General features: G+C 47.1%; 1 protein-coding gene across 3 annotated transcripts in view; it reads left to right on the top strand.

Moving 5' to 3' along the window:
• LOC139234114 (protein mono-ADP-ribosyltransferase PARP6-like) overlaps positions 1–21379 on the top strand; it is a 153333-nt gene that overhangs the window by 28277 nt on the left and 103677 nt on the right. For all 3 annotated transcript variants that reach the window (XM_070865069.1, XM_070865067.1, XM_070865068.1), the window contains exons 3-4: positions 2160–2276; positions 4365–4442. In XM_070865069.1, coding sequence (XP_070721170.1) covers positions 2160–2276; positions 4365–4442 — 195 coding nt within the window. The remainder of the gene's footprint in view (positions 1–2159; positions 2277–4364; positions 4443–21379) is intronic.

The raw sequence follows: 21379 nt of genomic DNA, 5'->3' as shown, positions 1-21379 counted from the left end.
ACCCAACCAGTCCATGCCACCGTTAATGCAGCACTCGAGCCTCCTCCTGTCTTTCTGCAACTAAATCTATCAGCATAACCCTCTGCTCCCTTCTCACTCATATGCTTGTCTAGCCTCCCCTTAAATGCATCGATACTATTCACTTCAACCACTCCCTGTGGCAGCGAATTCCACATTCTCACCACTCTCTGGGTAAAGAAGTTTCTTCTGAATTCCCGATTGGATTTCTTGGTGACTATCTTATATTGATGGCCTCTAGTTATGCTCTTCCCCACAAGTGGAAACACTCTCTCTGTATCCACTCTATCAAAACCTTTCATCATTTTAAAGACCTCTATTAGGTCACCCCTCAACCTTCCTTTTTCAAGCAAAAAGAGACCCAGTCTGTTCATTCTTTCCTGATATGTACATTTCTGGTATCATCCTCGTGAATCTCTGCACCATCTCCAGTGCCTCTATATCCTTTTAATAATATGGCAACCAGAATTGTACACAGTACTCCAAGTGTGGTCTAACCAAGGTTCGATACAGGTTGAGCATAACTTCCCTACTTTTCAATTCTATCCCTTTATCCCTTGCTTTTTTAGTAGCCTTGTTAACCTGTGTCGTTACTTTTAGTGATTTGCTCATCTACTCGACTCGGAATTGCACCCTCCAGCAAGTGACTTCCCTATTCTTCCTACCAAAATGTAATGCCTCACATTTATCTGTGTTGAATTTCATTTGCAAATTATATGCCCATTCTGCATGTTTATTAATGCCCTCCTGTAATTTGTTGCAGTTCTCCTGAGTATCAACTAGCCTCCCCCCCAAAAAAAATTGGTGTCATCCGCAAATTTAGAAATTGTGATTTCAATTCCAAAGTCTAAATCATTGATATCAATTGGGAACAGCAGTGGTCCCAGCACTGATCCTTGTGGAACACCACTACCCACCTTCTGCCAGTGACTAGCTACCCTTTACCCCTACTCTCTCTGCTTTCTGGTTTGAAGCCAGCTAGCTATCCATTCTGCCACTTTTCTCCTGACTCTGCATTCTCTGACCTTGTTCATCAGTCTATTATGTGGTACCTTATTGAAGGCCTTTTGAAAATCTAGATAAATTACATCTACTGCATTCCCCTTGTCTGTTCTCTCTGTTACCTCTTCAAATAATGTAATGAGGATTCAATGACTTATGAGGACGGATGCCAGAACTTCAAAAGCCTCCATTGCCAAGGTTCTTTTAAACTTTCAGTTTTTGCTCAACATTGGCGAGTACGGAGGGTTGGGTAGAGGGGTGGGGTGGGGGAGAGAGGGGTTGCATTTTTTTGCCACCTTTGCAGGAGGCCTACAGTGTTTGTGGGTCAGTAAATCAATGGGAGAATGCCATTGCAGCGATTGAAAATGATCTGTAATAAAATCTCTCTTCCTTTAGTCTAACACCATGGTTATTCACGCCATGGCTCAGTGGGCAGCACACTCACCCCTGAGTCAGAAGGATGTGGGTTTAAGTCCCACTCCAGAGACTTGAGCACATAAATCTAGACCGACACTCCAGTGCAATGCTGAGGGAGCGCCGCACTGTCGGAGGTGCCATCTTTCGGATGAGATGTTAAACTGTCTGCTCTCTCAGGTGGATCCCACGGCACTATTTCAAAGAAGAGCAGGGGAGTTATCCCTGATGTACTGGCCAATATTTATCCCTCAACCAACATCACTTAAACAGATTATCCGATCATTATCACATTGCTGTGTGTGGGGGTTTGCTGTGTGCAAATTGGCTGCCGCGTTTCCCATATAACCGTGACTACATTTGAAAAGTACTGCATTGGCTGTAAAGCGCTTTGAGACATCCGGTGGTCTGAAAGGCGCTATATAAATGCAAGTCCTTCTTTCTTTTTTCTGTGTATTTCAAAATAAAGGCAGAGTTTCATGTGTAATTTTCCAAAAAAGACTTTAATCGAGTTTTTGTGATTTAAAATCAATGATATCAGTGCCACATGGTACTTACATCCTAGCAGTTAGTGCAAAGGGACTGAAGGTAGAATCCTACAGCTAACTCACTTCAATAGCACCTGTGAGCCTGTGTTCATTTTTTTGGCAATTTAATTGTACCTTGCAAATTGTGAGGGAATTGGATGTGTGTGTGTGATAAATGTGCCACTGGTTTCACCTCAGGCTGGGAGCAGTATGGAGCGAGGAGCAGCCTGCCTCACAAGGCTTTCCCCTGTCGTGTGGCGCTTCCCCCACTCCAGCCTGAAAGGATGGTCGGGAGCCAACCAAAGCTGTCAACAGGTGGGAATCACATTGAGAAACACGGCCCCCTGCAGGTACACCGTCTCAAATCCGGCAGTCCGACAACTGGAACTGTCTGAAAACCGGACATTTTTCGAGAAGGTCTCACTTGATATTTCAGAATAAAATCCGGAATTATTGTCCAGTTATCGGCTTTGCCACCATGTTTTAAATGGCGTGCGATCGGTCCTAGCCTTGCCCAATGACCCTCGACCTGACCTGACCCACGCCACCAGTCCGAAATCTGGAAAAAAACCGGCACGGTCTCGGTCCCGAGATTGCCCGATTTGAGACGGTGTACCTGTATAACCTGCCCAGCGTTGCCAACTATCAGGATCAGATCGTCTCTTTTTGTTGAAACTCATGTATCGGTATTTTCTTTGCGTTCACATTCTCTTCTCCCTTGTTCATCTCCTGCTCTTTTTGTTTTTTTAAACTGATTTCCTTTTTTCAATCCCGCTCTCGCCCCATACCCAGCCAGATGATTTACTGGCTGAGGGATCTGATTGGTCGCCTGCCCCCAAGTACATGATTGGCATCTGGGGCAACCTGCCCTGGATCCCTTGCTCTCCACCTCTGGTCAAGCACCCAGTTTCCCTTCAACACTTAACCCTAACGACGTTACCAAGAATGGGATCTTGCCATGTTGGAAACGTCTTTTAGTGAACCCGCCTCACATCAATCAGTCCACAACACCAGAGGCTAGAATACTGGACCATGTACTTGATTTAACTTCAATCTTGTGGTGTTCTCGGAATCTAATACTTTGCTTGCAAATAGGAAAATCAAATTCGAATATTAAATTCCTTGGGCGGAAAAGTTAGGTTGATCGTTTTTAGAGGCGTTAATGTCAGGAGGTGGATAAGTTTAGTGCCGAGAAATAGAAACATAGAAATTTACAGCGCAGAAGGAGGCCATTTCGACCCATCGTGTCCGCGCCGGCCGACAAAGAGCCACACGGCCCTCTGTCAGCAGCCCTGAAGGTTATGTATAAACCTATGAACAATGGCGGAAAGGCAAAGAGCACCCAAGCCAACCAATCCGCCTTGCACTACTGCAACATGCCTTGTACTGAAACATTCTACACTCCACCCCAACCAGAGCCATGTGATCTCCTGGGAGAGGCAAAAACCCGATTTAAAAAACCCAAGCCAATCTAGGGAGAAAAAATCTGGGAAAATTTCCTCTCCGACCCATCCAGGCGATCGACACTAGTCCAGGAGATCACCCTGGCCGTATTCGATTCCCTGCAGTACTTACCATTATATCTGCTCCGTCCAACAAAAGGTCATCCAGTCTAATCCCAATTACCAGCTCTAGGTCCGTAACCCTGCAGTTTACTGCACTTTAAGGGCCCATCCAACCATCTCTTAAAAATGGTTTGCGTCGGCAGCCAAAAAATTCCGTGGCTCCCCCCTGAGAGTGGTTTGTGGCCCTAAGGGAAACATCCCACCCTTCTCTCAGGGCACTAGGCCGGGTGAGCAACTCCATATCCGTTGCTAAAGCGCCGGCCTTGGAGCACCCTAAGAGAGGCCTCCCTGCTTAAAAAAAAAAAGTCAGAACAAAAAAAAACAAAAACATTCCCTCTATATTACTCACTCCAAATAAATTTATCTCGCACAAAGGGAAAAAAAAACAACCACACTTAACCTCACGCAGTCACTCCTTCCCTCCCCGCCGCCGGGACAGCTCTGCACGCCGGCTTTCTCTGGCGGGGTCACTAGGGGGCGCTACTGGTGCAGCGCAAACCAAATGTTGCATCCATGTCGATACCGGGGGCGTTGCACTCTGACGCGATGCTCCTCAGTGCCACCGGTACCGGCTCATTGAATTTGCTGAGTGGCGCCAATGACAGCATTCACGGCTGCAAATTCTTTAGCGCCCCTGTAGCGTCACTCGCAAGAGGTGGTATCCCAGCGAATTTCCAGCCCAATGACCATATTTTAATCAAATTGCCTCCCCAAATCATCATTTTCGTTTGATTTTTTAGTGCCGTCTGGAGCTTGGCAACGCTTTGCAGCTGTACAATCTCTGTGTTTAGGTGGCACAAGACGTGACTTCCTTTTCATATCTGTGGCTTTCCTTTAGGACATCAAAGGTCAGTACTGGACCGATGAAGACTCTGATGGAGACAATGACTCTGATGAGTTCCTGTATGGCGTGCAGGTAAGGAGTCGTTTGACACCGCTCACTTGGGGTACAGGTTAGGGTGAGAGTCTGCAATTCACTGGCGATAATCACTTCTGCGATTTAATCATTCCAGACATTAAAGAGCCTATAGTTTCAGGGCTGGGAAAGGAAGAAATATCAACAAGTCGAACAAACCACTACCTGAAAGGATGGTGGAAGCAGATACTTTCAAAAAGGAATTGGATATATGCTAGGAAAGGAGAAATTAGCAGGGCTATGGGGGAAGAGCAGAGAAGTGGGACTAATTGGATCACTTTTTCAAAGAGCCAATGGGCTGAATGGCTTCTTTCTGTGCTGTATCATTCTATGACTCATAGACCATATCATGCACAATAGCTTACATTATACAAAGTCTTTCATGCAAAGAATGACCCAAGATGAGTCACAAAGAGTGGAAATCGGACATCGAGCCAGGAATGGGAAGGTTAGGACAGCTTGTTTGAAGAGATGGGCTTTTTTTTTTAAATAGAGGTTTTTAAAGGTAGGGAAGGAGGCTCAGAGAGGCGTCCGAGAGAGTAGAATCAAGGCGACTGAAGGCTAGGGTGAAGGGGCTGAAGGAAATGCCTGGGAGGGAAGAGACGGCTGCAGGAGTTTGGGGATATACAAGGCCACATTTCCATTGGACAGTCAATACATAGGGCACATTACCAGAGAAAGTAATTCATTTGTGGGATTAACTCCTGAAGGAACTGGATTAGTACCTGTCAAGGAGATTCAGGTATACAGATATTAGTAGATCTGTTTGATTGAGATGGTGGTGTAGAATTCTTGGGTTCAGGTAGGGGAATCTCTGATATGGTGGTTGTGCATGGAATGAGAAGGGAGTGGGACTTAACGAGCTGAATAACTCTTTCTTGTTACAACTTTCTTACGTTATCGACACACGTTGACATGAATTCCATCATCATGCTTGCGTACTTTGAAAAAGAAACAAAAAAAAGGGTTGCCACAAACTCTTATATAAAGAACAGCCCTTTAAGAGCATAAATTTATGAAGTTTATGTATATTGGCCTTGGAGCGAAGTGCAGTGTAGGTTTACCAGAATGATACCCAGACACCAAGGGTTAAATTATGAGGAGAGGTTACACAAATTGGGTAGTTTTCCCTAGAATTTAGAAGGTTAAGGGGCGATCTGATCAACGTTCTCAGGATGTTAAGGGGAACACACAGGGTAGATCGAGAGAACTTATTTCTGCTAGTTGGGGAGTCTAGAATGAGGAGGCATATTCTAAAAATTAGAACCAGACCTTTCAAGAGTGAAATTAGGAAACACTTCTACACACAAAGGGTGGTAGAAGTTTGGAAATCTCTTCTGCAAACTGCAATTGGTGTTAGATCAATTGTTAATTTTAAATCTGAGATTGATAGCTTTCTGTTAACCATAGGTATTAAGGGATATGGGGCAAAGGTGGGTATATGGAATTAGGTCGCAGATCAGCCATGATCTCATTGAATGGCGGAACAGGCTCGAGGGACCGAATGGCCCACTCCTGTTCCTATGTTCCTAATTTATTTGGAAGATTACATTATCTTTCCTTATTTTAATACAACAATGCATCTTATAGTTTCATGGTCTGATCAGGGGCAGTGAGCAGCAATGAATTTTTCCACAAATACCCTTTGTGCTAGTCATAAAAATATCCACAACCAAATAATCAAAGACTGCACAAACCTCTCTCAAAACGGCGACCAGACTTACTGTGCCTCGCCTCGTGACAACTAAAAACTCTGAAGGATGAAACTTGTTTTTATGATTTTTCCAATTAATGACAAATGATGACGTGGGAACCTCTGGAGTATGGCTCGACAATCACTCAATGAGCAGCAGTAAGCTGTTTAGAGGAGTGCTGTGAGCTGCTGTATGTCTGTGTGCGCTAGCTTGTTATGCAAAGCAGCGAGTGTGATTTCCATTGAACCGAGGTGAAATCAGGCCAGCACAGATGACACTTGATTCATCTCCATTGAATTCAGCAAACGGCAGTTCAGGTTTCATGAGTTCTACTCTGAGACACACAAAAGGGCAAATTTCACAAATAGATTTGAAGTAAATTGGCAGTGGGTGAACAAACTTGCAGATGGTCAAAACTCCATCACCGATGCTATATCTCACAGGTTGCACAGTGTTGCCATTCCCAGGGCGTCTTTCACAAGCAAAGCAGGCTTTGAAAGTCTCCTTTTGCGGGGCAAAGCCGAAAAAAAAGCCCTCCTATTTAGGAGTCACACTCGATCGCATTCTGTGCACAGAACCTTGGGAAGAAACTAAAGAATAGGGTCAACTTGATCCAGAAACTGGCTGGATCCACATGGGGAGCAGACGCTCTCCCAGATGCACTTCCTCCACTTTGGGCGGTCTTGGGCCAGGGATTCCCAGGTGTCGGTGGGGATGTTGCGCTTTAGCGAGGAGGCTTTGAGGGTGTCCTTGAAACGTTTCCTCTGCCCACCTAGGGCCCGCTTTCTGTGTAGGAGTTCTGAATAGAGCGCTTGCTTTGGGAGTCTCGTTTTGGACATGCGGACAATGTGGCCCACCCAACGGAGCTAGTCGAGTGTGGTCAGTGCTTCGATGCTATGGATGTTGGCCTGATCGAGAACACTGATCTTGCGGAGGCATCGTTGGTGGTATTTCTCCAGCGCTTTGCGGTGTCTGCTGTATATGGTCCACAAACAATGGACAACCATTAACCGCCTCAGAACCAGTCACGGTCGATGCTGCCACCTTCTCCATAGATGGACGATTAAAGCATCCCCATCATGTGACTGTGGAGCTCCTAATCAGAGCATGGAACACATAGAATCATAGAAACTTATAGCATAGAAGGAGGTCATTCGGCCCATCGTGTTCGTGCTGGCCAACAAAGAGCTACCCAGCCTAATCCCACTTTCCAGCTCTTGGTCCATAGCCTTGTAGGTTACGGCATTTCAAATGCACATCCAAGTACTTTTTAAATGCTATCAGGGTTTCTGCCTCTACCACCCATTCAGGCAGTGAGTTCCAGAACCCCACCACCTGCTGGGTTAAAATAGTTCTCCTCAAATCTCCTCTAAACCTCCTACCACTTTAAATCTATGCCCTTTGGTTATTGACCCATCTGCTGAGTGAAATAGGACTTTTCTGTCCAGGCCCCTCATAATTTTATACAGCTCAATAAGGTCGCCCCTCAGCCTCCTCTGTTCCAAAGAAAACAAGCCCAGCCTATCCAATCTTGATTTGTGTCAAAACGCCAGAGGATTACACAGAAAAGAAATAATTGAGCACCACCCTCAGGAAATTCACAGGCAGCCTCCATGTTGTTACACCGGAAGCTTTGGCCTGGATATCCGTCCCAGATATTGACATTTGATTTACAAAAGCAAAATACTGCGGGTGCTGGAGCCTGAAATAAAAACAGAAAACGCTGGAAATCTCAGCGGGTCAGGCAGCATCTGTGGAGATAGAGAAGCAGAGTTAACGTTTCAGGTCGATGACCCTTCATCAGAACTGGCAAATGTTCGAAAAGAACAGATTCTTCAGGAGCACTGATAGGGGGAGGGGAGGAAAGGAAAGAACAAAAGGGAAGGTCTGTGATAGGGTGGAAGGCAGGAGAGATTAGAGAGACAAAAGGGATGCTGGGTCGAATTGAAATGCGTAATGGCAGAAGTTAGAAAAAGGTTAGTCTAGATAGTGTGAATAGCGGAATAATGACCAGTTGCCATTGGAGACAAAGAGAAAAAAAAACTATCGGGAGCGGGGTGGGGGGGGGGGGGGGGAGCGGAGAGGAGAGGAGAGGCGAGGCTGCGGGGGGAAGGGAGCCAAAAATGGGCAGAGAAAACGTTGAACTCGATTTTGAGTCCAGAAGGCTGTAAAGTGCCTAAACGAGAGGTGCGGTTCCTCAAGCTTGCGTTGAGCTTCGTTGGGATTGGAACAGTGGAGGAGGTTGACGTTTGATTTGCTACTACCATACGAAAGAAGAAGACAAGTATTACACTGGAAGCCTCTTTCATATGAAGGACCCTTGTGCCATAATAACATTAAGTCAAAGACCTCAGTAACATGCCAATGGTTTAATGGAAAATTATATCGGAGCACAGTCAGCGTAATCGATCCCAAGGATCCCAGCTTCTTTTCGCTGGAGCATTTCTGAACCCGACAGTGCTGGCTTGATTTGTTATAGCTGGGAGAAAGCTCAGTCATATCTCTGCAGATTTGTCATTTCTATGCCAGACTTGATCCTTGCTCCTGCTGGCGGCTCCCATTATCCGCCTCGCTCCCATTACCTCCCCAGCTTGAGGAAGAATTGGTTCCATCCTAATCAAGCTGGAGTTTATCCGCACAAATCAAGCTTCTGCGTAACATATCGTCAAACCCAATCACTTTATTTCCAACTCTGGGTAGAATAACAATTTGCGGACAAGGGTCACATTTCCCCGGTCGCTGTTTGTTACAGATTTCACTGCCTCAGAGTCGAAGCACGCAAAGGAACTCCTATTTAAAGTGCCTTCCAGTGGCATAAGTCATTCAAGAATTGAAAAAACATTACCACGGCAACAGAACCTAATTGAGAATACATGAGCTGAGAAGTTGCCCCACAATCAAGTCAATTCAAACAAAAAAACCTTCCCATATTTTGAATAGCGGGGATAACTCTTTAAACTAACTCACATTACTGGGTTCTTTATATTCCGCAGGAGCAAGTCGCTCAATTACACCATCACTATTTTTAAGCAGTAATCTTCAGAACAAACTTGAAGAGGGAAAAGCCAAAGGATGCGGAGATTCGTCACAGTTCTTTGTGCTGGCTTGCTTCTGAAAGATGATCACTCACTTGTTAAACTCAAAAGCGAAAGCTATTTGACTTGCATGTTAGAATAGTGTCAGCTGTGGTTCGGTGAGTAGCACACTGGCCTCTGAGTCAGAAGGTTGTGGGTTCAAGTCCCACTCCAGAAACTTGAGCACATAAATCGAGGCTGACACTCCAGTGCAGTACTGAGGGAGCGCCGCACTGTCAGAGGTACCGTCTTTTGGACGAGACATTAAACCGAGGCCCCGTCTGCTCTCTCAGGTAGGCGTAAAAGATCCCGTGGCACTATTTCGAAGAAGAGCAGGGAAGTTATCCCCGCTGTCCTGTGCCAATATTTATCCCTCAAACAACATAACAAACACAGATGATTGGGTCATTATCACATTGCTGTTTGTGGGAGCTTGCTGTGCGCAAGTTAGCTGCTGCGTTTCCCACATTACAAGAGTGACTACACTCTAAAAGTACTTCATTGGCTGTAAAGTGCTTTGGGATGTCTGGTGGTTGTGAAAGGAGCTATATAAATGCATAGAAACATAGAAAATAGGTGCAGGAGTAGGCCATTCGGCCCTTCGGGCCTGCACCACCATTCAATATGATCATGGCTGATCATTCACCTCAGTACCCCTTTCCCGCTTTCTCTCCATACCCCTTGATTCCTTTAGCCGTAAGGGCCATATCTATCTCCCTCTTGAATATATCCAATGAACTGGCATCAACGACTCTCTGCGGCAGGGAATTCCACAAGATAACAACTCAGTCCTAAATGGCTTACCCCTTATCCTAAGACTGTGTTACCTGGTTCTGGACTTCCCCAACATTGGGAACATTCTTCCCGCATCTAACCTGTCACGTCCCGTCAGAATCCTATACGTTTCTATGAGATCCCCTCTCATCCTTCTAAACTCCAGTGTATAAAACATAGAAAATAGGTGCAGGAGTAGGCCTTTCGGCCCTTCGAGCCTGCACCACCATTCACTGAGTTCATGTCTGAACATTCAACTTCAGTACCCCATTCCTGCTTTCTCGTCATACCCCTTGATCCCCCTAGTAGTAAGGACTACATCTAACTCCTTTTTGAATATATTTAGTGAATTGGCCTCAACAACTTTCTGTGGTAGAGAATTCCACAGGTTCACCACTCTCTGGGTGAAGAAGTTTCTCCTCATCTCGGTCCTAAATGGCTTACCCCTTATCTTTAGACTGTGACCCCTGGTTCTGGACTTCCCCAACATTGGGAACATTCTTCCTGCATCTAACCTGTCTAAACCCGTCAGTATTTTTAACGTTTCAATGAGTTCTTCTCTCATTCTTCTGAACAGCAGTGAATACAAGCCCAGTTGATCCAGTCTTTCTTGATATGTCAGTCCCGCCATCCCGGGAATCAGTCTGGTGAACCTTTGCTGCACTCCCTCAATAGCAAGAATGTCCTTCCTCAAGTTAGGAGACCAAAACTGTACACAATACTCCAGGTGTGGCCTCACCAAGGCCCTGTACAACTGTAGTAAGACCTCCCTGCTTCTGTACTCAAATCCCCTTGCTATGAAGGCCAACATGCCATTTGCTTTCTTAACCGCCTGCTGTACCTGCATGCCAACCTTCAATGACTGATGTACCATGACACCCAGGTCTTGTTGCACCTTCCCTTTTCCCAATCTGTCACCATTCAGATAATAGTCTGTCTCTCTGTTTTTACCACCAAAGTGGATAACCTCATATTTATCCACATTATACTTCATCTGCCATGCATTTGCCCACTAACCTAACCGATCCAAGTCACTCTGCAGCCTCATAGCATCCTCCTCGCAGCTCACACTGCCACCCAACTTCGTGTCATCCGCAAATTTGGAGATACTACATTTAATCCCCTCGTCTAAATCATTAATGTACAATGTAAACAGCTGGGGCCCCAGCACAGAACCTTGCGGTACCCTATTAGTCACTGCCTGCCATTCTGAAAAGTACCCATTTACTCCTACACTTTGCTTCCTGTCTGCCAACCAGTTCTCAATCCACGTCAGCCCAGTTGATCCAGTCTCTCCTCGTATGTCAGTCCAGCCATCCCGGGAATCAGTCTGGTGAACCTTCGCTGCACTCCCTCAATGGCAAGAACGTCCTTTCTCAGATTAGGAGACCAAAACTGAACATAATATTCTAGGTGAGGCCTCACCAAGGCCCTGTACAATTGCAGTAAGTCCTCCCTGCTCCTATACTCAAATCCCCTAGCTATGAAGGCCAACATACCATTTGCCGCCTTCACCACCTGCTGTACCTGCATGCCAACCTTCAATGCAAGTCTTTCTTTTCTTTTACACAAGGCTGCAAACTGAAGTGGCCTTTTCCTCCCCTAAATCGGTTAATGGTGCGAAGGATTGAAACAGACCCTTGATTGTTGGTGTTGTATATGCAATAACTCAATAGACTGAATACTGTAAACTCCGAACAGATACAAATCTGGCTCTACTTTATTAGGGGCCAAAGTGATCACATTACAAGATGGCTGGCCCTTTATACCTGGGCCGCACAGCCCAATGACCTCCGACAGTGGTGCCACCTGGTGGCTAGCATACATACATGACAGTTGGGAACCCTCTGGGTGTATTAAGACATACCATTTGTGGGTCAGCATGGATTTCAAGCTAACGTGCTGTGGCCAGTTTCGGTGGACGCACCTACAGGCTTTCCTGGTGGTCCAATTCAGAAGGACATTGTTCAAATCAGGTCACAATATCAATGGCCAAGTCTAAAGTTGGGTTTCACCAAGAATAGTGGTTATGATTCCAGATCTTTGAACTCCCATTGAATGTAACTGATCATATACATCCCTACAGATGTGTGAACTATATTATCGAACAACTATTGCTACAAAATTCTTCCAACCCATCGTCCCTTCCCAGTTGTCCCTTAACTTATTATTTGATCATTCTGTCAACTATATATACCTCAAATCGCTGGAGAAATACCACCAACGATGTCTCCGCAAGATCCCGCAAATCCCCTGGGAGGACAGATGCACCAACGTCAGTGTTCTCAACCAGGCCAACAACCCCAGCATTGAAGCACTGACCACACTCGACCAGCTCCGTTGGGCAGGCCACATCATCCGCATGCCCGACATGAGACTCCCAAAGCAGGCGCTCTACTCGGAACTCCTACACGGCAAGCGAGCCCCAGGTGGGTAGAGGAAACGTTTCAAGGACACCCTCAAAGCCTCCCTGATAAAATGCAACATCCCCACCGACACCTGGGAGTCCCTGACCCGAGACTGCCCTGAGTGGAGGACGAGCATCCGGGAGGGCGCTGAGCACCTCGACTCTCATTGCCGAGAGCATGCAGAAATCAAGCGCAGGCAGCGAAAAGAGCGTGCGGCAAACCAGGCTCCCCCACCCACCCTTTCCCTCAACGACGATCTGTCCCACCTGTGACAGAGACTGTAATTCCTGTATTGGACTTTGAGTGGAAACAAGTCTTCCTCGATTTCGAGGCTCTGCCTATGATGAGGATGATGATTTGACACCAGGAACAGAGTACAAGTCGTATCACTACAGACTGACCTGGCGCTGTGCCATTATGACTGATATATTTTTTAATAAATCTGTCAACGCCCCCAGACTCTCAGACATAACAGGAGAACCTTCATTATAACATAACTTGTTGCTGCACTGAGATTTTATTCGCTGAGATAACGGAAAATACAGGTGGGGAAGCATCTCAAGACTTTCCTAGTTACCGTTATAACAACAATGGCCGAGCTGACTGTCGTAGTCAGTGTGATAAGCTTCAACAGTTATTACATAGAATTACATTGAATTTACAGCACAGAAACAGGTCATTCAGCCCAACATGTCCGTGCCGGTGTTTATGCTCCACACTAGCCTCCTCCCACCCCTCTTTATCTCATCCTATCAGCATATCCTTCTATTCTATTCCCATGAGGGAGTGTTCTTTCGAACTGAAAACTGATAAAATTCCATGTTCTATCTCCCCCCGATCTCTCAACTGCAGTCACTCGCGTCATTACTACTGGGGGTCAGTACCTTATAACATCATGGCTCATAAGCTGAATGAAAACTGCATTAATAAATGAGAAAGTGTGATAGCATGCACAGCTTTCCTCATTTTAAACTTTTATCTTATTGCAAGACCTGTTCAGATGTTAAAAAGGCCCTTCAACCCCTTTAAACTTACCCATTGTAAATGACATCCTAACATTTTCCCACTATAGTGATAATGTGTGCTCGAACAACCAGAATGGGCCTCTGTAGGAACAGGAGTGGGCCATTCAGCCCCTCGAGCCTGTTCCACCATTCAATGAGATCATGGCTGATCTGCGACCTATCTCCATCTACCTGCCTTTGGTCCATATACCCTTAATATCTTTGGTAACAAAAGTCTATCCATCCCAGATTTATAATACATAAGAACATAAGAATTAGGAACAGGAGTAGGCCATCTAGCCCCTCGAGCCTGCTCCGCCATTCAACAAGATCATGGCTGATCTGGCCGTGGACTCAGCTCCACTTACCCGCCCGCTCCCCGTAACCCTTAATTCCTTTATTGGTTAAAAATCTATCTATCTGTGATTTGAATACATTCAATGAGCTAGCCTCAACTGCTTCCTTGGGCAGAGAATTCCACAGATTCACAACCCTCTGGGAGAAGAAATTCCTTCTCAACTTGGTTTTAAATTGGCTCCCCCGTATTTTGAGGCTGTGCCCCCTAGTTCTAGTCTCCCCGACCAGTGGAAACAACCTCTCTGCCTCTATCTTGTCTATCCCTTTCATTATTTTAAATGTTTCTATAAGATCACCCCTCATCCTTCTGAACTCCAACGAGTAAAGACCCAGTCTACTCAATCTATCATCATAAAGTAACCCCCTCATCTCTGGAATCAGCCTAGTGAATCGTCTCTGTACCCCCTCCAAAGCTAGTATATCCTTCCTTAAGTAAGGTGACCAAAACTGCACGCATAGTCCAGGTGCGGCCTCACCAATACCCTATACACTTGCAGCAGGACCTCCCTGCTTTTGTACTCCATCCCTCTCGCAATGAAGGCCAACATTCCATTCGCCTTCCTGATTACCTGCTGCACCTGCAAACTAACTTTTTGGGATTCATGCACAAGGACCCCCAGGTCCCTCTGCATCGCAGCATGTTGTAATTTCTCCCCATTCAAATAATATTCCCTTTTACTGTTTTTTTTTTGTTAACAATTGATCCAGCATCGATTCCAATTTGTATAAGAGAGTTGCAAACTTCAACGACCCTCTAAAATGGTACCTGCAGCAACTCAGCACTCCCTCAGTCCTGCACTGGAACATCAGCCTCGAGTAATATACAGGCCCTCGTAAAGACATCATTGCAGCAGAGCTGAGAGTGTAATTAACTGATCTAAGCCAACACAGTTATGGATAAAAATGTTGGGAAATTGAATGTTTTTCCCTACTTTTTTGTGTCAGTCAGTGGCTCAGTGGGCAGTACACTCACCTCTCTGTCAGAAGGTTGTGGGTTCAAATCCCACTCCAGGGACTTGAGCGCATCAATCTTGGCTGACACTCCCAGTGCAGTGCTGAGGGAGTGCTGCACTGTCGGAGGTGCCGTCTTTCAGATGAGACATTAAACCGAGGCCCCGTCTGCTCTCTCGGGTGGACGTAAAAGATCCCATGGCACTATTTCGAAGAAGAGCAGGAGAGTTATCCCCGGTGTCCTGGCCAATATTTATCCCTCAATCAACATAACAAAAACAGATTATCTGGTCATTATCACGTTGCTGTTTGTGGGAGCTTGCTGTGCGCAAATTGGTTGCCACGTTTCCTACATTGCAACGGTGTCTGCATGCCAACAGTACTTCATTGGCTGTAAAGTGCTTTGAGATGACCAGTGGTAGTGAAAGGCGCTATATAAATGCAAGTATTTCTTTCTTTTTATAACCTCACGCTCAATCACAGCACAGATTAACTAGAAGGTACAACTCCCATACGTTACGGCAGCAGCATGCTTTGAGCCAACCTCAGATAGGCAATAGTCCCTTGCTTACCATCTATTTCTGCACCAGAGAAACTGGTATGGGCCGGTGACACATGTTGGACCTTTGTGTGGAATATGACACCCCAAACCCCAAATTGCCTGAATTTGGTCAACGCCCAATACTTGGCGAGGTTATCAAAATGGTTCACTTTGGGCAACTGCATGATTGGCTCACACCTCTCTGAACAAAGCTGAACAAATGCAAGCCAAGTTCAGGTCAGTGCTGACAGAATATCAATGACAATAGCAAGAGAAAAGGATTTGGGATTGTGGGAAATTTAGAACTGACTTGACCAGAAACAAAGTTGGTTTGGTCTGGTGAAGTGTTAGAAAATTACTTCATATGTGATGATACTTCGATTATTCATGGGCTTAACATCAGTTACGCAGATACTCATTAGAGCTGTCTGCATTTGTTAAGGTTCTGTGCGAACTCTGTTGGGACTTTTTAAAAGCTTTTTCAGTAATAAGCGTTTCATTACCTTAAGCGTTACTACTTAGCTCAGATCCATAATGTGACGGCAAAACAAATAGGCTAGGAGTACTCTTCATTGCCGTGATCGTAACAAGCATTCTCATCTCCATAATACAGGTGATCAATTAAGGGCCTCTGGATTCATGCAGCCAGCTTAATAGCTATGTTTTTTGTTCAGAGCTATTCGAGCTTGCATGGGTACTCATTAATGCACGCTTTATGCCAGTGTGAGTCCTTTGAGATGCATATTGGGTTCATTCGAACTTCCCGTGAGCACCCCTGGAGGTGCTAATGGGGCGCCAATGCCTTTGCGACCGGGCGCGGCCCTGACATCGATTCCCGCTATATTTGGCGGGCGTTTAGCGGCGGTGCACTCCGATCTCCTGTGCCCGGAGATCGTGACATCATTGCCGTGCGCATCGCCCCGTTAGCGCCCTGGACGCGGATTTCACTTCCGCGTCGCCCTACTCCCTCCCCCCACCCCCCGCAGCATGTGATGCAAAACTGCTGAGGTTTCACCCCGCCTGTGTCCTTTCGCGCCCCAAGAAAGAAGTGGAACGCTTGACTTAGTGTTCCACTTCCTTCCTGGAGCGCTAAAGCCATTTTTCTGCGAGCGGGAGATACATTCGAGCCTAGCGCTAAGTTTCCCGGCTTTTTAAAGTTATCGCTCCCAAATGAATTTCTCTCCCATGTTGTTCAGAGCCACTGAATTAAATTACTAGCCTGATGATCAGAGGACAACTCTGTAATGTATTTGCTTCATGGGTTCTTTGCTTAAGAACTCCTGGCAACAAATTGCTATTAAGAACTAGTTTGTTTGTTAAACCTTTGTTAATAATCACACTACACATTACCAGTTCATCCACTAGGCTCACAACTGCATACCTCATCGTGGATGACCTAGACCCAACTGACTGGGGTTTTATTGAGTCTTGTGAACATCACGTGACTGGCTAAGCCACTCTCACTGCAACAGCTCTGCAACTATTTTAGTTGTAATCAGTAATCAAGTGCCCCCCCTGATTAATGGTGGCGGGGGAGCACACTCCAAAAGCTTTTCAAATGCCCCCTTGTTTTTTTTTTTTGAGGGCACTAAAAACACAAATTATACAAGTGTTCCCGGCTAAAAGGGGGAGGGGGCACTAAAACCGACAAACTAAAACAAATTAAACTTTGGACATAGTTCAAATTAAAATTTGGTTGCCGGGGTGATAATGCACTCCAGTCCCCCCGGCACCCACCTCTCGCGGAAGGCCGCGAGCGTACCAGTGGATACCACGTGCTCCATCTCCAGGGACACCCTGGCTCGGATGTAACCGCGGAAGAGAGGCAGGCAGTCTGGCTCAACGACCCCCTCGACCGCCCGCCCCCTTGGCCATGCCCAGGAGCAGTCCCATGAGGAGGCCTTCCGACCTGCCCGCTCCCCTCCGCAACAGCTCTACGAAAAGGGGACAAGTCCGACTGCGGCAACTACAGAGAGATCTCCCTGTTGCCGACCACTGGGAAAGTCATCACTAGAATCTCCCTCAACCGTCGTCTCCCTGTGGCTGAAGAGCTCTTCCGAATTACAATGCAGATTCCGTCCACTGCGGGGTACAACGGACATGATCTTCACGGCACGACAACGGCAAGAGAAATGCAGGGAACATCACCAACCCTTGTACATGGCCTTCTTTGACCTCACAAAAGCCTTTGTCCACGAGGGACTATGGAGCATCTCCTCTGTTTCGGCTGCCTCCAAAAGTTTATCGCCATCCTCCACTTGCTGCATAACGACATGCAAGCCACGATCCTGACCGAAGGATCCACCAGCCCCCATCCACATCCGGACCGGGGTCAAGCAGGGCTGCATCATCGCACTTACCCTCTTTTCGATCTTCCTCGCTGCAATGTTCCATCTCGCGCTCAACAAGCTCTCTGCTGGAGTGGAACTAAACTCTAGAACCAGTGGGAACTTGTTCAACATCATGGGTCGCCTCGACCTGTGTGTGAGAACACCATCGCAGGTCGGGGCTATAAACAGAGCTGGAGCACCAGGCCCTGGAACATCGTGGGCGAAGGTGCGGCGAATGAGGGTACGGGGCCCAGAAGAGCCAAAGGCCCAGGGGCAGCACGGGTCAGCCCACACTGCGATACGTGTGAGCACTAGGTCCATACAACAGAGCAGGTCTCCATTCGTCCTGGTTCAACCCTTGCTACTGGATAAAGGCCTAGCTCTGTCGAGCCCGTGTGGCGGCTGATGTGCAACGGTCACCACACATTAAAAAAATCCACACACAGGCATCTTCCACCCCCTCAATTGGAGTTCAGGACTAGGACATCGGGTTCTTCATTGAAGCATCTGTGAACTCTTTTGGAAGCAAGTCATCCTCGTTCGAGGGACCGCCTGTGACTGACTGATACTCACAGGTGCATACTTTGCACCGTCAACTCCCACTTCCAAAATGAGTAGGCTCTTGCGATCCCCAATTTTCAATAACCTCTGCAATCCCTGATGCACAGCCTGCGTTTCCGAAACAGTGCAGATAAAAAGACCCACAGTTTTTTGCAAAGAACAAGTTAGAAAGATACTGTTATAATTGGAAATAGAAACCGAAAATGCTGGAACTACTCAGCGGGACAGGCAGCAGCCGTGGAGAGAGAAACTGAGTTAACGTTTCAGGCCGGTGACCCTTCGTCAGGACTGGAAAACGTTAACTGTTTCTCTCTCTCCACAGATGCTGCCTGACCTGCTGAGTGTCTCCAGCTTTTTCCGTTTTGAAATCAGATTTCCAGCATCCGCAGTATTTTGCTTTTATTTTGTAAACTCCAGTAACCATATAAACCCAAGGAAGAAAATACATTTGATACAGGAATTAATTTGCCACTGGGAAATGAGTGAAGGAGAATATTTTATTATCAACATGAGTTTAAATTAGCTCTTATTTATGGGTGGAAGTAATTGATGGGCTTTGCAAGACATCTCTGCGGAAGTTAGGAAAGGAGATGTTAAATCATTTGAACATAACATAAGAAATAGGAGCTGGAGTAGACCAGACAGCCCCTCGAGCCTGCTCCGCCATTCAATAAGATCATGGCTGGTCATCGACCTCAACTCCACTTTCCCGCCCGATCCCCATATCCCTTGATTTACTTAGACTCCAAAAATCTATCTTTCTCAGCCTTGAATATACTCACTCAGCATCCACAGCCTTCTGGGGTAGAGAACGCCAAAGATTCACAACCCTCTGAGTGAGGAAATTCCTCCTCATCTCGGTCATAAATAAAACCTCTTATCCTGAGACGATGCTCCCTAGTTCTACACACTCCAGCCAGGGAAAACAACCTTTCAGCATCTACTCTGTCAATCCCCCTCAGAATCTTATCACCATAGGCAGTCCCTCATATCGAGGATGACTTGCTTCCACACCAAAAAAGGATGAGTTCACAGGTGTTTCAGTGAAGGAACTAATATTCCAGGTCTCGAACTACATCCTGAAGGGTGGAAGATGTCTGTGCGTGGATTTTTTTAACGTGTGGTGACCGTTGCCCACCAGCCAACACACGGGCTTGACAGAGCTCGGTCTTGGTCCAGTGGCAAGGGTTATCCAAGACGACTGGAGACCTGCTCTGCTGCACGGGCCTAGTGCGCACACATATCGCAGTGTGGGCTGGGCCCGTGCTGCCCCTGGGCCCTCGCCTCTTCTGGTCCCCGAACTCACGCCTCTCCTGGGCCCCGATCACATCCCTCCACAATCTCTCGCCGCTCCTTCGCCCCGACCTCGCCGCTCCTGCTGTACCTGCCCGCGCTCCAATCACCGACCTGGACCTCGATGATGTCCCTCTTTGCTGCCGTCGCCCTCCTGTACCAGCTCGCGCTGTACCTTGTGTTGGTACGTCACCACGCAGCCTAGGGTCCAGCGCTCGCCGCTCCTTTCATGGCCCCGACCTGCCGCTGATGGTCTCTCGCGGATCGGGGCTGCCACACTGCCGTGAACTTGTATGTTTGATCAGACTGCACAGGACACGTGAGCTTCAAAACACACTGCGCCATTGAGCGGTAGATCGTGAGTTTGTGCCCTTGAGGAGTTTCTGGTCTGAGCCATGCTGCACGAGAAAACCCCCAAGCAGAAACCGTCTATTCCTCCACAGAATGCTGGAAAGTTTGGGGGGGGGGGGGAAGTTAAACCCCTGTCTGTCTCTGTCTTCCGAGCACCTTTCACCAGATAGCTGTCGCTCAACGTTAACAAAAGCCTGGAGGGAGTTAGGCTTTCAGTCTGGAAAGATGTGTAGCGTGGGGGTGGGGGGAGAAAGAGAAATGGGAATGATTACCCTTTCACAATTTCATCATACCAGGAGTTCTGAAATCTTGTGTTCCCAAGCTAATTGAAGAATGCCTGAATTTTTGGAGCTCAATTCTGGTTTTGATTCGCCCCTTTTGTGCACGAGTGTCACCATTTTGCCCGATCGCTGGGTGTAATGTATGTACCTGTGAGTATGCTCACAGGTTTGTAGAGCTGTTGCGTGTCCAAGGGGGCCATCAGCCTGTCCAGGCAGCGGGCGGTTGAGGGGGTCGTTCAGCCCGACTGCCTGCCTCTCTTCCGCGCTTACATCCGAGCCAGGGTGTCCCTGGAGATGGAGCACGCGGTGTCCACCGGTACGCTCGTGGCCTTCCGCGAGAGGTGGGCGCCGGAGGGACTGGAGTGCATCATCACCCCCGGCAAGCAAATTTTAATTTAATGTTAATGTCCAAAGTTTAATTTGTTTAAATTGTCGGTTTTAGTGCCCCCCCACCCTTTTAACCAGGGGGCACTTGTATGATGTGTGTTTTTAATGCCCTCAAAAGAAAACAAAAAACAAGGGGGCACTTGTTTGAAAGTGTTTGGAGTGTGACCCCCCCCTTTAATCAGGGGGCACTTGTTTATTGTCTTGCAACAAAATAGTTGTAGAGCTGTTGTTGCATGCCAGGGCATCCATCGGTAGGCTTGCGGCCTTCAGCGGGAGGTGGGCACCGGAGGGACTGGAGTGCACCATCAAATTTTAATTCAGTTGGGTTCATGTTCAAAAGTTTAATTTGTTAATTTGTCGGTTCTAGCTCAGCATCATCATCATCATAGGCAGTCCCTCGGAATCGAGGAAGACTCGCTTCCACTCTTAAAATGAGTCCTTGGGTGGCTGAACAGTCTAATACGAGAGCCACAGTCCCTGCCACAGGTGGGACAGATAGTCGTTGATGGAAAGGGAGGGTGGGACAGGTTTGCCGCACGCTCCTTCTGCTGCCTGCGCTTGATTTCTGCATGCTCTCGGTGACGAGACTCGAGGTGCTCAGTGCCCTCCCGGATGCACTTCCTCCACTTAGGGCGGTCTTTGGCCAGGGACTCCCAGGTGTCGGTGGGATGTTGTACTTTATCAAGGAGGATTTGACATGTAACATTTACTCTGCCCACCTTTGGCTCGTTTGCCGTGAAGGAGTTCCGAGTAGAGCGCTTGCTTTGGGAGTCTCGTGTCTGGCATGCGGACAATGTGGCCTGCCCAGCGGAGCTGATCAAGCGTGGTCAGTGCTTCAATGCTGGGGATGTTGGCCTGGTTGAAGACGCTAATGTTGGTGCATTTGTCCTCCCAGGGGATTTGTAGGATCTTGCGGAGACATTGTTGGTGG

This window comes from Pristiophorus japonicus, chromosome 21 (genome assembly GCF_044704955.1).
Source record: "Pristiophorus japonicus isolate sPriJap1 chromosome 21, sPriJap1.hap1, whole genome shotgun sequence".
Lineage (NCBI taxonomy): Eukaryota > Metazoa > Chordata > Chondrichthyes > Pristiophoridae > Pristiophorus > Pristiophorus japonicus.
The sequence above is the reverse complement of the archived record's forward strand: the minus strand, read 5'-3'. Positions and strand labels throughout refer to the sequence as shown.